This window comes from Macrobrachium rosenbergii, chromosome 17 (genome assembly GCF_040412425.1).
Source record: "Macrobrachium rosenbergii isolate ZJJX-2024 chromosome 17, ASM4041242v1, whole genome shotgun sequence".
NCBI classification, from domain to species: domain Eukaryota; kingdom Metazoa; phylum Arthropoda; class Malacostraca; order Decapoda; family Palaemonidae; genus Macrobrachium; species Macrobrachium rosenbergii.
Window position 1 is genome coordinate 1,666,270 of NC_089757.1, and position 17,500 is coordinate 1,683,769.

Genomic DNA, 17,500 nt, shown 5'->3' on the forward strand with positions numbered 1-17,500 from the left:
TAATGAAACTGGCTAATTAGTGCATGACGCAGTGTAAGGTGCTGTTGCTTTGATGTTGGTTTCATTGGTGAAGCATTTGCATATGAATATATAGAGATGATAAACTGTCAGCATTGTTGATGTTGCTTTGTAGTTATAATTATTATTATGATAAATGCTTTAATCTTGCTATTCATAATTAATGCTGGTTATATACAATATGTTATTAAAATGTCGTAATTATTATCCTTGCAAAGTTGTTATAGCCGTTTATTATTATTATTATTATTATTATTATTATTATTATTATTATTATTATTATTATTATTATTATTATTATTATTATTGGTGTTGCTGGTGTTATGATAAGGGCTCTTGACTGTTTTTGTGGCTTATGTGCATAAAGAGAAATGGATTTTTGTACAAAGGCTTCCATTTCTGCTGTACAAAAGGAACTGTATTAATTTCTTCTCATTTCTTTTGCTTGCACGCAGCACTGGGGATACGTAGAGGTTTGTACTTGAATGGTGTTCGTGTTTGTGATTTGTTTTCCATTAACATAGACTTAAAAAGAGGTTTCATGTTTTCACCCCTTTTCATGCTAATAGATATTCATATAGCTTTATAGCCAAGAGTTGCATTTCTTTTTTTCCCATTAACATTAGAGAATTAGCGAGTGCAGAATGCAGCTCCGTTGGTTTTAATCTTTTTGAAATAGAATAGATGAAATATGCATGGAATAATATATATGTATATACAGTATATATGTATGTATGTATCTATATATATTAATATATATATATGTATATATATACATATATATATATATATATATATATATATATTTATGTATATATTTATGTATATATATATATATTTATGTATGTATGTGTATATATATATATATATATATATATATATATATATATATGTTCTATCACCCATCATCGTTAGCAAACTGAAATTCTTTGTATAAATTTTCGACTGATGGGGATGAAATATTGGCCTAATGGTAATGCTAAGTAAATAGTGCTGGGTTATTTTAACTAGAGGTATCTAGGTGTCGATGTTGAACGTGGCAGATATGATGGTGCTTGTGATTGAACGAGATTGCACAAAAGTGCTTGTAAATATTTCCGCAACCGTGTTTCTTTCAGTTTTCAAAGAGTATAATTAACGTCTGGATGATTTGTAAGTCAGACATAACTGCCTATCGGTATTTTGACAGACTTCGGAGTGTTGCCTCGTCTCGGATCTTTCACTGGAACCGAACACCTCAGTTCATAGTCAGTTTGCAAATAACGTCTTTTACAAATCCTGGAAGCTGAAATTTACGATGTCAGGAATGCGTTCGCGAAGGAAAGTGTCCTAAGCCATCATCATTTGAGCCCCACGATCAGCATCGCTCACACCTGTCACCGTGCCCTAGCATACGTGTGTGGTTGGCGTTTGTGTCACGGGAGGATAGCGCAGCCGTCGCTATCATCATCATCATCATCATCATCATCTGAGTAGCATCCCCATTAAGTTGGAGATGAAAATGATGACGTTGCGCCCTGTGCATCACAAACGCCGTCGCCACCACTTAATAAATGTTGTCTGCATTTTGAACGGTCGCTTTTTTTTGTTGTGGTTTTTCACCCTTGTTCAAACTGAGTGTTATTTGAAATGCACTTTGTGTGTTCTTTCCAGCGTGTGGTTGATTTTGAAATGAAGCTGATCGTGTTTGTGATAAAGACTTTGTTTAAACCACCCAAGTGTCCCCCGTGAATTAACATCCCCCTTTACACACAACGCTTTCCTTATGCTAATTACAACATGTTTTCAGGCAGTCAGTGACTGAGTGTCCCAGTTTCAGGCGCTCAGTGAATGAGTGTTTGATTTTCAGGTACTCAGTGCAGTACTGATTGCCTCTCTGAAGCGCAGTATGTCAGAGTGCCTTATTTCAGACGCTTGATTGGGCGCCTTGCATCCAAACACAAAAAATATCGTTTCAAGTCAGAAGTTCTCTATCACGGATTGAAAAAGACGTTGGAGAGCAGTGCTGTAGATCACGATTTTCACTCTCCCTGAACTCTTGAATGAAAAGCGTCACCAAACATGCATGCCATTATAGCATTTTATGGTATTTTTAAAAAATCTACGGTTGCATCAAAATGTGTCCTCTTTTTGATGGTATATACATTTGTAACGGCCTCTAGCCATAACAGTTTGAAAAACAAACACTTGAAGAAAGAGGAATCCAGTGGTCAAAAGAACCTCTTCAACCCCGAGATGGGGTGTGTCCGAGAAGCTTTCTCGGGCCGCTTTTTGGAATACACTGATCCTCGATAGAGACAGTTTTATCATTCAAGTCCATTTCGTTTGAATGATGTGAGCTGGGCGACCTGGAAAAACAATGTTGTTTTGTTGTATACTTGCCGAAGACGTACACATAGAAAGAAAATGACATGTTTAGACTACATTTGCTCTTTTCCCACCGGAATAAAGAATTCATTATGTGGGTAACATTGATTTGTGTTGAATTTCCGAACACCGTAGATATGATTGGAAATGAGTCTACTGTTTAGAAACGGCTTAGTTTTCCCCACCTGAAGGTCTGCAGTTTTTACACACTGAGATACATTTGTCGAACAGCTTGCAAACAAAATATATTTACAAAGAAAGAATTGGCAAGCTAATTCACGGATTCATTTGTCATATTACTTTATAGTTCAGATTCCATAAGCGTGGAGGGCAAGATTCCGTTAACTTTTACCCATATAGGAACAAGACGGCGCCTTTCCCTTCTTGACGTATGCTAGTGATTCAAGGTAATCGCACTGATTGCCCTTGTGGATATAAATGCTTATTTTTTATTGTTACTATTAAATATTTCTGTTTCTAACAGACGCCTCACACGTCTCGAACTGTCGACCTAACCGCCCGGTTCTCCTCGCTGCTGGGAGAAAGGGAGCTGGGGATTGGTATACACGTACACATTGTTACCGGGGTCTAAGCGATGTCAGGCAGGGCAGCCGATCGAGGCTACGGCCTACCCCAACGCCAAATCAAAGTCCTTCGAAAAGAAGGCATCGTGCTTACCCCATATAAAAAGCACGTTAAAACGAGGAAGAAATTAAATATTTATGTTTCCTTACGTAACTCATAAGTATTTTCATATATCGTCAAATGTACGTTCTTATCGAGGTGAATAAAAACGTAATTCAATTATAAGACGATAAAAATGCCTCCAGTGGCTTTTCACAGTAATGGATAGCCGACTAAGTACGAGATTACAGAGATTCTTTCATTAGCTTATGGAAGGGAATAACCCATTTCCCCGGTCAGATACTTATATACTGAGAGAAAAATTTATATATATTATATATATATATATATATATATATATATATATATATATATATATATATATATATATATATATGAAATATGTTATATATATACATATATGTACATACAAAGACACATATACATTATATATATATATATATATATATATATATATATATATATATATATATATATATATATATATATGTGTGTGTGTGTGTGTGTGTGTATATATATATATATATATATATATATATATATATATATATATATATATATATATATATATGAAATATGTGTTATATATATATATGATACATATATGTACATACAAAGACACATATACATTATATATATATATATATGTATATATATATATATATATATATATATATATATATATATATATATATATATATATATACACACAGAGCTGTGCGCTTAGAAATCCTTCAGTACCCATTGATTATATGACAGAGGCAAATGAATTCACTCTTGTTAAGCGCTTAGAAATCCTTCAGTACCCATTGATTATATGACAGAGGCAAATGAATTCACTCTTATTAACCTGATATTATAAGGTGAGAGCTCGTACATCTGTTGCAATGGCGACTTCCGATTCTATGGGATTGTTCCCCTCTGCTGTAATTGAACAAAATGTACTCGTAGACTTGTAAAAGATATTCCAATTAAGTGGCAGATTAAGTAGCAGCAGGCTGGTTTTAGCTAGCTCCGAGCTGTGTCTCTTCCTGCCTGGCTGCTTTTCTCGCGTGCCTGTGGGAAGCAGACAATACAACACAAGTTGACTTCAGTAAAAGAAAGCGTTTCCGAATCACTTCAGCTGTGGAGTCGAGTGGAAAAAGAGATGCTGAAGTGCGCGCAGGTACGAGACTTTGAAGAGTTGGTAAAATATTTTGATTGTACTCATTTTTGCTTGATATTGAACACGTTTCAGATGGGTGCAAAAATATGTCAGAAAACCGAAAAACTATGTTTTATTTTGCTTTGTTCGACAGAATGATCACTGTCGCCACACTTTCCAAGATTTGGTCTGTGATCAACTACAAGAATTTTAAGCCCTGTGTTGGCCGAGTCGGTTGAGCTTCAGACTGTCACTCGATGGGCCGGAGTTCAATTCCCGCGGCCGGCTGATGAAGAGTTAGAGGAATTTATTTCTGGTGATAGAAATTCATTTCTCACTATAATGTGGTTCGGATTCCACAATAAGCTGTAGGTCCCGTTGCTAAGTATCCAGTTGGTTCTTAGCCACGTAAAATAAGTCTAATCTTTCGGGCCAGCCCTAGGAGAGCTGTTAATCAGCTCAGTGGTCTGGTTAAACTAAGGTATACTTAACTTTTAACAAGAATTTTATTGCATCTCACAAGAGGTTGTGAATACACAAACAGATTTTACATGACGTGAAGTCGCTGTTGTTTATGTCTGTAGCTTCTAAATCTATTTTAATGCTGTGTTTATGTTTGATGTAAATGGAATTCCTGAAGTTCAATTAGTATGCGGTATTTTGTGATGCGGACTTTATTCATTGTTATTTAATGAAATGTTGGTATCCTTGGAAAAGGCGTTACGTCAAACTTTCTTGGAAATATTCGGAAGTAGGTGCTTTGATTAGATATGAGATCGTTCAAAACATTTTCTATCCGATTTGAAAGTTGGATATCATGGAGCAAATGAGTTCGTAGCATATTTTGAGAAGCCATAAGTGAGTTTAATGGCATGAATTTTGAAAGAGAGTTAGTTGCAAGGGTTCAAGTATTCAAAATCGGCACTTTTTTCTTACTTCGGAATGATAAAACTCAAGAAATGATTATGTTAAACAAAATACATATTGAATGAAACATTGATCCTACGGCGCTTTCTTTTGAGCTCAGCAGACATTAAAAGTAAGTAATCCAAAATACGTTAGTGAAGGCTAGATAAAAGTGTAAGTAGGTGGCTGTAAGAGAAACAACAGTGACAGTAAAAGCTACTTTTCACGATAAAGAATGGGCACAGAATGTGTTGGTGATGTCAAGAAGAGTGAGAGGTGAGTATATATGGAGATTTTTACAAATAAGTATGAAGGTTAAGAATAACAGGGTGTGGGGGAGTGTTTTAAGATGTAAGACTCTGGGTCGGCAGCCTGTGCTGGTGGACGTAAGCTTACAGAGAAGCCGAAGACATTAAAAATTAGTTTGTGAAAGGCTGGGTTGACGCGTGGGGGAGGTGGTGGCCTGTCGTTGGAGGGAGGCGGCCATGCTATTAGTGTAAGTGCAAGGTAAGAGGGAGAATGATGTATTGGAAACCAGGAAAAGAAGCGAAGAAACTTGAGAGAAGATGAGAGACGGTGAGGTAATCAGTGAGCGTGAAAGCAAGTTTAGGGAGATTGTATTTTGGGGAAATAAATACTGAGAGAAATGATAGGGAGCGAATAATCTTGGCATAAAAGGCGGTAATGGAAGGATTGTTGTTGGAAGATAATTATGTATTCGTGTAAGAGTGATTATTTAGAATTCTAGGCTTGCTGGTTTTAGGTGATATATGAAGGATAGACGGTAATGAGATCTGAACTGGTACAACCTATAAATAAACGTGAGAGTGGCTGTCGAGGACGAAAAGAGCGAAAAATTTGAATTTTGAAAGGCTTTTTGCAATGAACAGTGAAATACTGCTATACAGAGGCGATTGTAATCTACTTACTGAAAGAATTTATTAGGGATGTGGTAGGCCGAAATGCTTCAGATGGTTGGATGACTGAAGAATGGAATTGGATGAGGCCAATAAGCACAGTGGAGTAAATGTGAAGAGCTTCAATTAAGATATTGTGAACTGTAAAAAAGGCTTAAGAAAGGTAGGTAGTCGGGTGTCTGCGCAAGTTTGGACATTGAGAAGTTAAAAAAAAATAGAAAAAAAAAGCTTTGGGTAAAGAAATGATCGTGAGTTATAGCGAAGATGGTATAGGAGGGTTTGGTATGTGATCGGGGAACGTATCGATACAAAGAGACGGTGGGTTCCTCATTGGATGGGTTGGTATCGTTCTCGGCTAGCACTCTGCTGGGCCCGCGTTCGAATCTCCGACCGGCCAATGAAGAATTAGAGGAATTTACCTCTGGTGATAGAAATTCATTTCTCGTTATAATGTGGTTCGGATTCCCCAATAAGCTGTAGGTCCCGTTACTAAGTAACCAATTGGGTATAAGCCACGTAAAATAAATCTAATCCTTCGGGCCAGCCCTAGGAGAGCTGTTAATCAGCTCAGTGGTGTTTAGACAATACCGAAGTGGTGTATTGACAGAATGGCAAATGTGTTAGACAAAGTTACTCTGATATTCAGGAAGGGGTAAGGTGCACACAAGACTAAAGTGAAAGGTGCATTGTAAGCAAGAAGGGCCAATGTACGGGTGGTTCTGGAAGACATGAAGTTCTACAATCTTGAATAAGAACCTCTTATCTCGTTCTTGTCGAAAAGGTATTTACGATTGAAAGCATACAAGTGTGTGTGTGTGTGTGTGTGTGTGTGTGTGAAATGATTAAAAGACAGAATTACGCGCTTGAGGCTCCGCACTATATTAGTACGGAAGCCCGGTATTAAATTTTTACACCAGTACACATAAGAATGGTCTGCATTTACATGTTCCATTTTCTTCTTTACATGGCTGCTAAGAAAAAGTAACTTTTCCTTACCGATAAACACCATCTTAGACGAGTAAGCACAATGTCAGTAACCTAGAGATAGCATAAGATTATCCGTAGAGCAGAAAAATTCAAGTCTTAAGAGGAAGGTCATTGAATAGCTAACTGGCGGTTGGGCATTTTGTTTCCCCCTGACAGCGCTACACCTGCATAACGGTCTGCAACAACTGTAACGACGGCACCTGCAGCTCTCCTGTAGTAAGTGTATGCCCGAGCTGCCCAGCTAATGCTACCCCTCCCTCTACCCTGCCCAGTTCACCATCATCCCCACCTCCCTCCCTCTCATATCGATTCATCCTATCCCATTGTCCTGGACGCAACCTCTTCTTCAGTTTATTTTCGGTTGTCGACACCCGCCACCCACGCTTTTTGAGATGTCACAGTCTTCTGTCGTCATCGCTTCCACCCACCAACCACCAAAGCCTTTCACGGCAGCGGTTGTCCCAGCACACGGGCAGTTAAAACAAATCCTCTTATGTGTTGCTTTTCACGTCTCGTTCGTTTTCTTTGACTCTCCTTTTGCGTAGGTTGGATTTTTTTTATTTTTTTCTCGTAAGGCACAAAGCCCTTCTGATGCTTGTTATTTCACCGCTGACAGGAGAAGCTCGTGATTTTCTTATATTATTAGAGTTGCATTGTTGTATTCTTTGGTGTCCTTTTATCACTGAGCTTCTTTGTGCCTGTATTTTGGTCCACGTTGTTGTTCCAGATGTATAGATGCTGTTATTTGTAGTGCTATGGCCAATTTAAGTTTTCTTGCCTCCTAGAAAATTGCTGCATGCTCTACACATAAAGATCGATTGTACTTACAAGAATCTATGCCCTTCGATCTGACTCTTACTTGTAACGGCTCCAATTCAGTTTGAGTATGTTTTATTTATTGTATTTAGAAGTTTTATTTTTTTATTTTTTCACTGCTCATCACTTATATTTGTAGCCACATATATATATATATATATATATATATATATATATATATATATATATATATATATATATATCACACTGTAGAATAGCAAACACTCGTGAAATGTGCTCGACTGAGCATAAATAAGCCTGACATTCCGTTTTGACGCATTTCTTTGCACGCATCTAGCGTCTTCATCACCAGGCTTGTTCATATTTTATCCTTCATAATTATATTCTTTGCCAGTATAATTATACTCATTGTTATATACACATTGTTTTGCACCTTACCTAACTTTCAAGTTAAAAAAGAAATAGTTTTTCAAAGTGTAGATTTCTTGTCCTTTCACGTAAAAACCCATTTACAACCTTGCCTTTGTCTGTAGTTATTAGATTCTATATTTTTGACAGATTTTGAACCTTTTCCACTTTTGAAAGTCTTCATACTTAGAGCACGAAATATGAAAGTTGATTAAGATTTGTATGTTGTAGTTACCCTTGTAAACTAATAGTCCGTTTTCTTTTTCCCTTTTTCTTTTATGCCAACACCCGCCCTCTGACCATTCATTCCTTTTCTCTTACTTTCGTTTTATTTGAATCTCTCATCTTAATTATGATATTTTTTTTTTATTTTTTGCATTTTACTTTTCTATCGGTATGTGGTTATGTATATGTTCATATTGGTGTAACATTTCTGAATTTTGAATTGTGTTGTCTTTTAAATGTTTATTATTTCAATCTGAAATTTGTACTTTATTTTAATAAAAATTTTGCATCTTACTAATATTGTTGATGGTTACTCATCACTTCACATTTTATTTTATCCAATCAATCTGTGACATGGGGTTAAAATTACATTACTTTTCGTCCTCTTTTAACGTTTTCCTTACTTTTATTCTTTCAAATATTTGGTTCCTTTTTATCACGTTGTCCTATTTTCCTTTTTCCTGTTGACTTACTTCCCTCTTGCATCCTCGACCAGAGAAGGGTAAGGAACTTGTCTCTTCTGCTCTGACATTGAATCATAGCTGTTGCATCTTATTTCTTCATATGAGGAGAGTACTAGGAGATATATGTATATGTATGATGGAAATACTGGGATATATATACACATATATGTTGTATATATATATATATATATATATATATATATATATATATATATATATATATATATATATATATATATATATATCGCACCGTTAAGGCTAGGCAAAAGGAGGGATATTAAAAGGGTCAATGTTGTGATATTCCTTGAATAGAAAGGGGTATTCTTTCTTTTGATAAGCACGCATATATTTTTGTTGTGGTGCAGCAAAATTCAAATAATAAATATGGACATGATTTCACAATAATATGTCTATGTAAAAACAGTTCAAACCCCCCTGATTTGACCTCATTCCTCCCTTACCACTTATCATTTTTCTCATTAGCAGATGTAGTGATCACAGTTGACTGTACCCTTTGAGATCCGCTGTTGATGTTAGTTAAATGCATGTGCTGTGTGTGTAGACCTAATGTGCTATTAAGGAAAACTCGAATATTTTTCCATTGTTCTGTCAGTTTTTATCTAATTCAATGAATAATATTCTGGGTAAAAAAACGTTCAGTCCTTACATTTTGTATGTGGCTTTCCAATATTTTCTTGCGTTTAGCCAGAGAGGCATGTTCATGTTAGTTTTGATGGTTTTGTGTTTAATTGATCTGGGTACATATTAGGAAACACTTGCCAGTTATTCATGTGAAATTAGAATACGTTTGACTGCACCGTCAAGCCACGATACTGATGTGTCCTCTGTTTTGCTTTTGTCGAACAGGCAGGAAAGCAAGTGAGAGACCTCTTTGAGGACCTGCGAGATGGACACAGCCTCATCTCTTTGCTCGAGGTCTTGTCGGGAGAACACTTGCCCAGGGAGCGAGGCAGACTTCGCTTCCACATGTTGCAGAATGTCCAACTCACTCTGGACTTTCTCAGATATCGCAAGGTAAGTTGAAGGCACACAAGTCTTGGGCAGTTTTCCGCTTCTATATTTGCCTATTGTTTTAATTTAGTTTATGTATACGTATTTGGAATGTGAGTTTGGAAAAATCCTGAATGCTATGGTTAAGATACCCTCGCTTGTGTTCAATTTCTAGTTTGCTCGTTAGGTGATGGAAATTTCAGTAAGATTTTAGGATTGCCGAGATATCTCTGGATATTTTCACGAACTACTATTTTATTTTACTTCTGAAAACGGAAATAAAATGTTCTCATATGGAATTCGCAGACTTCAGTACCGGGGGGCCGGGGTGTGTTGTCATAATGAGCATAGCAGTTATTAAACATATGGCGTTGTATGCTCTGAAACGCTTATAACCATTTTTGCCATAATAGAAACTTCACCAAGTTCTAAATTAAGACAGTATTCTTTGTAGTATGGACTAAGGGGTAACTCAGTTCAACGAATAAGTAAATTCTCACTTAAACAGTGAAATAGATTAAGATTGTAAATATGAATACTGAGTCTTTTATTTCTACGCGTTTCGTGATGACATATAAAAGAGAGAAAGCAATTTGCGCTCATTTAGAGGAATCAGCTCTTAATAAGAACGCGTGGGGTTTGAAAACAGATGATATATATTAAGGATTTACGACCCTAGCTCTCTATACTTATCATTTGTACTGTCGTATACAGTATGTGGATATCTGAAGTATTTTGTGCTGATATCATGAACGCTGCAGTCATGAAAAATAACCCTTTTCTTTCTTATCGTTTGAATTTTGTCCGTCATAATTCCTTTTCCAATCGGACTGTCATAGGGTAGTTATCGTAGTATGAGCACATATGCATATTATGTTCCTCAAGAGTTGGCAACAGCATTAGTGGTCGAACATTTTCCGTGGATGAGAAGTGCCAGCCTGTTCCTCTGCCCTCTTTTTCACTGTATCGCAAATGTAAATACTCGAATTCTTCGTGTCTGTGAGGGCCAAGAAACATACACCGTGTCTGCTCTCTTCCCTAATAACTTAGTACTCTGTACGAAACATTAGGTATTAGTAAAGTCAGCCATATTTTTTTTCTCTCTTTTTAGGTGATTAGAGCTTATGAGTATTTTCCTCCGTCTGCATGTGTCGTGCGCGTACTTTCGAAGAAGTATTTTATTTCCCCCGGGGTGGATGTTTCTGATCACACTTTTGCACTGGCTTTTCAGATTAAGCTTGTCAACATCCGATGTGAAGACATTGTGGACGGAAACCCCAAGTTGATACTCGGCCTAATATGGACCATCATCTTGCACTTCCAGGTATGTACTGTACTCTATTTTATATGCGGATATATGTGTGTGTGTATGTGTTTTATTACATAATTGAATAATTGTGTGACAGGGCAGTAAATGGCCTTTCGGTCTTAAAGCGATGATGTACTTTATTATTATTATCACCATTATTAACTGTTATTATTTTGTGATTTATTTTATGTGTGTATGTGTGTGTGTATGTGTTTATTACATAATTGAATAATTGTGTGACAGGATAGTAAATGGTCGTTCGGTCTTATAGTGATGATGTACTTTATTATTATTGTCACCATTATTAATCGTTGTTCTTATTTTATTGTGACCTATTTTACTTTGATGGTTACTTCAGAGAAAGATTTTATTCTTGCGACTTGGTACGTGCAAGATTTTCATACTCGATGTGGTTCTCAAAACTGACCGTTATTTTATATTCATGTATTTTTCACGACGAATTAAGAGCGAGAGCGTCAAAAACGTACCTGTAAGGAATTCTTAGCCTTTTACAAAAATAAATCAGACCCATCACGCTCATATACATTATTGTACGAAGGGGTCTTGCTCAGGCAATCGTAGAGGAAAGAATGTATTGGGTGGACCTGGAGAGAGGGTGACTGTCCGGGGGAGCGGGTGGGCGGGGAGGGAGGCGGTTGGAGTTCACCTTGAAAGCGAAAGTCCGTGGGGCTGAGTGTGTGTGGAGTCCGTTGGTTGGTGGGCAAGATGGATAGGCTGGAGACGGGAACGTGGGCAGCAGGGTATGCGGTTCACGAGGGGGTGGGCACGACCCGTGGGAGGGAGCTCCTGGATAAAAGAAGAATTGGTGGAATCGTATTCAGCGAGGCAGGTGCCTCGTATGCCAAATATGGCGACGGTAGCCGAGTTTCAGTTCTCCCGGTCCTTATTGCTTTTCCTTCTCTCATGATCTGGCTCTTATCTTGATGTAAATCTTGAGGTAAATAAATATATACCCGTTTTGTTCGTGTACTTTATGATGTTAAGATTCCAGATGTCATGCATCGTAAAGAAAGCAGTGGACATTTATCAGAAATACAATGAATCGCGCTCAGATAATTTTGTCATATCTGGAAGGAGCAGATCTGTCGATGCTAATGGCTTCAAGTGTAAAAGATTTGTGTGAGATGGGATTCGTCGCTTTTTTAGTTACAGAGAGAGAGAGAGAGAGAGAGAGAGAGAGAGAGAGAGAGAGAGAGAGAGAGAGAGAGAGAGAGAGAGAGATTCACATATCTTTTTGAGGCAATCTTGGGTTCTTTCAGGTCATTTTAATATAGAAACTTTTAACTGGAGTTTTATAACACACCGGGGTGGTGGGGTAGGGAGTCGTGACTCGCGTATGTCTATTCCTGTAGTGTGAGTCAGATTTCGAAACCGAAATGAGTAGATTAGACGAAAGAAAAAATGCTTATCTTGCATCGGTCAATTCTGAAACGAGTATCGTTGGTAAGAGAGGTTCGAAAAATTTTGTCGTCGAAAAGAATACCTCCATGTTTTTGTTGGGAAAGTCTTCGTCATTTACAGGGATGCTAGATTGTTTCTGTTTTTCGTTACATGTTTTAAAGTAGTTTCATAATGGTTTTCAGTTCTAGCGCTTTTGTAAAAAAAAAAAAAAAGTAACTCGGTATGCATTTATTTGCAGTTTTCTAAAAGAATGGGCGAACAATATGTTGACGGTTGAAATTTATGCCAGCAGCCTCACACCGGCCACCCTTTTTACGACCAAGCAAACGCTGGCTTTCCAAGAAAACGAGAGAGAGAGAGAGAGAGAGAGAGAGAGAGAGAGAGAGACTGGTGGGATGTTGGGGTTTATTTTGCACAAGAAGGGTTTACTCCACATTGGGCCTCCCTGTCCCAGCTCCATTCTCAAGCGTTCCCCCGGGCATGCATAATTTGCATTGTTGCCAAAATACTGCGGCCATCCGCGCCTGGTGTCTCCTCTTGAAGGCAAAATGATAGTGTTAGGGGAGACTTGAAGCAGTTTCTACGAGTTACTTCCTTTTCTAAGAGCGTGGTTATCATTCCCAAGAATATTTATGTACAGGTGGGGTGGGGGGGGGTTTAGGTGCTTTTCCACCAGTTTGCTTAATTTATTCTTTATTGAAGTCTTATCCTGGTGATACTGACCAGTTTCTACATTAGTTGTGGCTGCAACTTCGTGTTTGTAGTGTTTGTTTTCAATGTTCTTAGGATCAGTTATGGGAGTAGACTTTGGGGAAGTAATTGAGACCTTATGGAAGATTAGGGAACTTCCGTGAACAGTAGATTCAGGGTTGCACTGTAATTACACGGTAATTAGTGGTTGATCTGTCAGTATTCTTATTTCATTTCTTCATTTCAATCTTTTTGAAATAGGGTTATTTAGCGTCATGTATATCAAGGCTGATATATATATATATATATATATATATATATATATATATATATATATCATATATATCATATATATATATGTATATGTGTATGTATGTACGCTCGTGTTAGGCTTCATCGAGACGGGATGGTTTAGATTCCAGATTTTCTAATTCACTAGCTTTCGAAGACCCAGTCGTCTTCATCAGGTACCGGTGCACTCCGTATGTGCGTTTGAATCTTCAAAATCTAAATCAATCCCATTTCGAAGCCATGCAAATTGTACTTTGTAAATCAAAGGACCTGGAATCCAAACAGTCCCGTCTCACTGAAGCTTATCGCCAGTAGTATGAACATATATATATATATATATATATATATATATATATATATATATATATATATATATATATATATATATATATATATACAGGGAAGTTGCGTGGCTGTTTTTGATAAATATAAGTATGTGCTGGATGTAAGTAAGCTGAGTTTTCGTTGTTGAAATCTTCTGCGGGAAATAGTAGTGAAATGGTATGTGATATTCGCGTAGACTTTGGCGTCGTCGGCGCTAGAAACAACTGTCCTGATTAGTACGTACGTGTTTTCCCTTTTCTTAACGGACCTCCAAGATTGGACGTCTTGGCTAATTATGGGGCAGATTTCATAGCAGCTTCATTCATGATATCTGAGCTGTGTTTGAGACGTTCATCAAGGTTAGTAAGTTTTTGCGTGGTCTGCAAGTTTTTATGCGGCGCTGGGTCATATTTATTAGTCTACTTTCCCTTTTTTTTTACATTTGCTAGATGAGTGGGAAGGGTTAAGTGCCATCTGTGAGTGATTGTGGTTTTTTCATTTGTCCTTATATGGCAAGAGTCGAAGTAAGCCATCTGTATTCAAGGTGATACGGTAAGTTATTCGTATTGACCTGTATTATCATTTTCCCTCAAACTGGTATTTATCCCATTACGTCAGATTCTGTCGTGAGATATCTCGCCATCCTGTCATTTGCGACGTGGTGGCTTTCCAGATGTGGTAGAATTCCAATCGCCCATTTTTAGAGAAGGTAGATTTCGTACCGAAGGTCAATCAATAGGGAAGTCAGTCGGATGCTAATCAGCGTAGGTTGCGATATTGTGTTGGAGGAAGATCACCACCTCTCGCTCATTGCCGTCATGGAAGACCCAGCATTGCTGTTTCTCTCTCTCTCTCTCTCTCTCTCTCTCTCTCTCTCTCTCTCTCTCTCTCTGAATGCTCCGCAGAAATCCGCGCTAGATTGAGTTCTCGGTCGATGGGATGGAGATCGGTGCAAATGCGTTGTCAAATTGAATCCTTCACACTGTTCCGTCGTAGGCGGTCTGAGAGGCAACCAGCTGTTGTGCACTTGGCGCCGCTGTGCTTACCTATCTCCTTATTTGGGGTTCCACCCACGCCCACGACCGCCCACATTGTTTCTCGGGTTAGAAGAGAGACAGAGGGTGGGGTGGGTGGTATCTGTACAATTCTCTCTCTCTCTCTCTCTCTTTGGTTTTCCTCGTCCTCGTTATTGTGCTGATGTAATTCCATATAATACCTGGATAAAGTGGTGTTATTATAACTTTTATGATTCCATCCATTAATATTCTGTAATTTTTCACCGGTAGCACAGCTGAGTAAGTTTATCTAGGGGATTCTGTGAGGAGTCTTGTGTATGGGAAGGGGAAGGAAAGGCGACAAAGAGGTGACATTCGGACTGGTCTCAAGGGTATGGGTCAATGATTTCCTTTGTGGCCCCTGACTCCCGGCTTACTGGTCAGGATGCCCAGTCAAGTCTGGTTTGTAACTGCTTCCTAGAGATCGTGTGCTTTATTATAATGGAAAAAATGTATGTTTTTAGCCGATTTCAATTGTTTGATATAGGTCATTTTGCCTTGCTGTAGGATTGGTGTTGCATGATGCCCATGGGTACTTTGCTCTGGATTTTGTGGTTTTTTGGAATGGTTGATTATATGAGTAGTGGTTGAATGATAATAATAATAACTCCTTGGAAAGGTAATATCGTGTTTGCTATAAGAATGTAAAAGAAGGTACTGGAATGAGGTACTTGACCCTGATTCAGTCTTGTTTATGGCGAAAGAAAATCCCATTTTGTTTGAACATAGGCGTCAAAGAGGCAGTTTTTAAATGACGTATAGTAATTCAATACATTCACGGGTTCATGATATTTTTTGCTTTATAACTATAACGAAAGGATTTTCTTGCTTGATAATCGGTGCCATCCACCTGGGGTGCATAATGCTATCAACTGGGATGTATTTCTGCTTTGCTTCGAATGTCCTGTTCTTAAATAGTCTTGATTTTGTAACGTTTAGTTCTCGCTCTTACCTTTTAGGGCACTGGCTCCTTGAAGTATATTATTAGAATTTGCCTTGTGTCTTAATGAATTACCAGCCTATCTGCCATCTGCAAAGGCAGACTTACGTTGTATCTTGTCCCCTAAGACCACAGAGATCCAGAAAACTCTTATCAACTTTGCCCCAAGTTAATCAGTACAATAGCAAGTTGTGAATGTTTGTGGAATAAGTAATTTAATGGGTCACTTTCGACGCGTCTGTCGGCCGGGTCTTCTATCCCTTATTCTCAGCTGCGACTGAGGACGGGCGATTATACTCCGTCAAGTGAAAAAGGATCTTCCTTAACGGGACTGTGACCGCGGTCGCTGTTTCTGTCATCCAATAATGCTAAATTTATGTAAAGTTTGCTACTAACCGGTGATTTAACAACTAGGTATATATACTGTGTATGTATATATATATATATATATATATATATATATATATATATATATATTTGTTGAAGCGTTTGTTGTGTAAACTACTATATATTGAACTCTAATATTAAAAATCCTTCTTCTTCCTTAAATATTTCTGAACGGTCCCTACTTAGCGTTGAAGTCTCCATCCCGCATGTCCGGAAATTCCTTGTTTTTTTCGTTTCCAGAAATCGGTTGCATAAATTCTTTTCAGTGACTGTTTTAGTAACTGACCCTTCGATGCAAGTAAATGTCAAAAAGTGTGATCATAGATTAGCACGATGTAGGAATATATTCACACTTTTATCATATGTATATTACCACTTAATTTTACGAAAGTTGACTATATTCATAGGTTGGTTCAGTTTTTGTACGAAGCATCAGTATTCGATTGTTGTTTGATTATTACGTATGCTGTGAATTTTATCATATCGAATGAATGTATGTGGTGTTAAGAAGAGCTTTTTTTTTTCTATCTGATGATGTGTATGCATGGACTTTCTGTAGAATCTTGTATAGATGACACCACCTGAGTAGGTTGAAAGATGCCCTTTCGGTTATGTGGGTGGGACGAATGTATGATGAACGATTAAGTGATACTTTGTAACATAGCAATATGTATTACCTCTCGAATGTTGAGCCAGCACCCTTCATTACTGTTTCACGGCTTTTAGGAGTAAAATCATCAGAGATGGCACGTTTAGTGAAGTTGTACTATCAGTGACTTACGAAATGATATAGACTGATAGAATCTGTTGCTGCCGTTTAAAAGTCTTTGACGGAGTGAAGCGCGTGTGCGGCATGAGGGCGTGCCTGAAGAGCGAAAATGGTCGAGGAAGGGTCGTCCGGTTGAGCAAAGTTGTATGTAATGTTTGTGCTGCAGAACCGAGGCTGCAGTAGGAGGAAGAGTCGAGTTGCCGTACGGTTATTTTTCTGGCGCTGATCTCGATGTAACATTTGCTTGCTGTGGTGTAACACAAACAAAGAATACTTTTTGGCTGTTGCTGTTAAATAGACGAAGTCTTTGCCGTGATTTCGTTTCGCTGTAGATGTTATTCTTCCTTGCTCTTAGAAAAACTGATTGAAAAATGTACTTGGACGCCGTAATACCTGTCAGATGGTTTGATGGGGGAACAGGAAGAGGAGGGGTTGGCGGGTGGG

At 37.9% G+C, this 17,500-nt stretch overlaps 1 protein-coding gene across 49 annotated transcripts in view; it reads left to right on the plus strand.

The window, feature by feature from the left end:
* The window catches only part of shot (dystonin-like protein short stop), a 536,542-nt gene that overhangs the window by 369,960 nt on the left and 149,082 nt on the right, over nt 1-17,500 (plus strand). For 43 of the 49 annotated variants that reach the window (XM_067119430.1, XM_067119416.1, XM_067119408.1 and 40 more), the window contains exons 3-6: nt 474-491; nt 7,141-7,200; nt 9,726-9,893; nt 11,101-11,193. In XM_067119430.1, coding sequence (XP_066975531.1) covers nt 474-491; nt 7,141-7,200; nt 9,726-9,893; nt 11,101-11,193 — 339 coding nt within the window. The remainder of the gene's footprint in view (nt 1-473; nt 492-7,140; nt 7,201-9,725; nt 9,894-11,100; nt 11,194-17,500) is intronic. The other 6 variants (XM_067119440.1, XM_067119439.1, XM_067119429.1 and 3 more) reach the window with 2 other exon arrangements.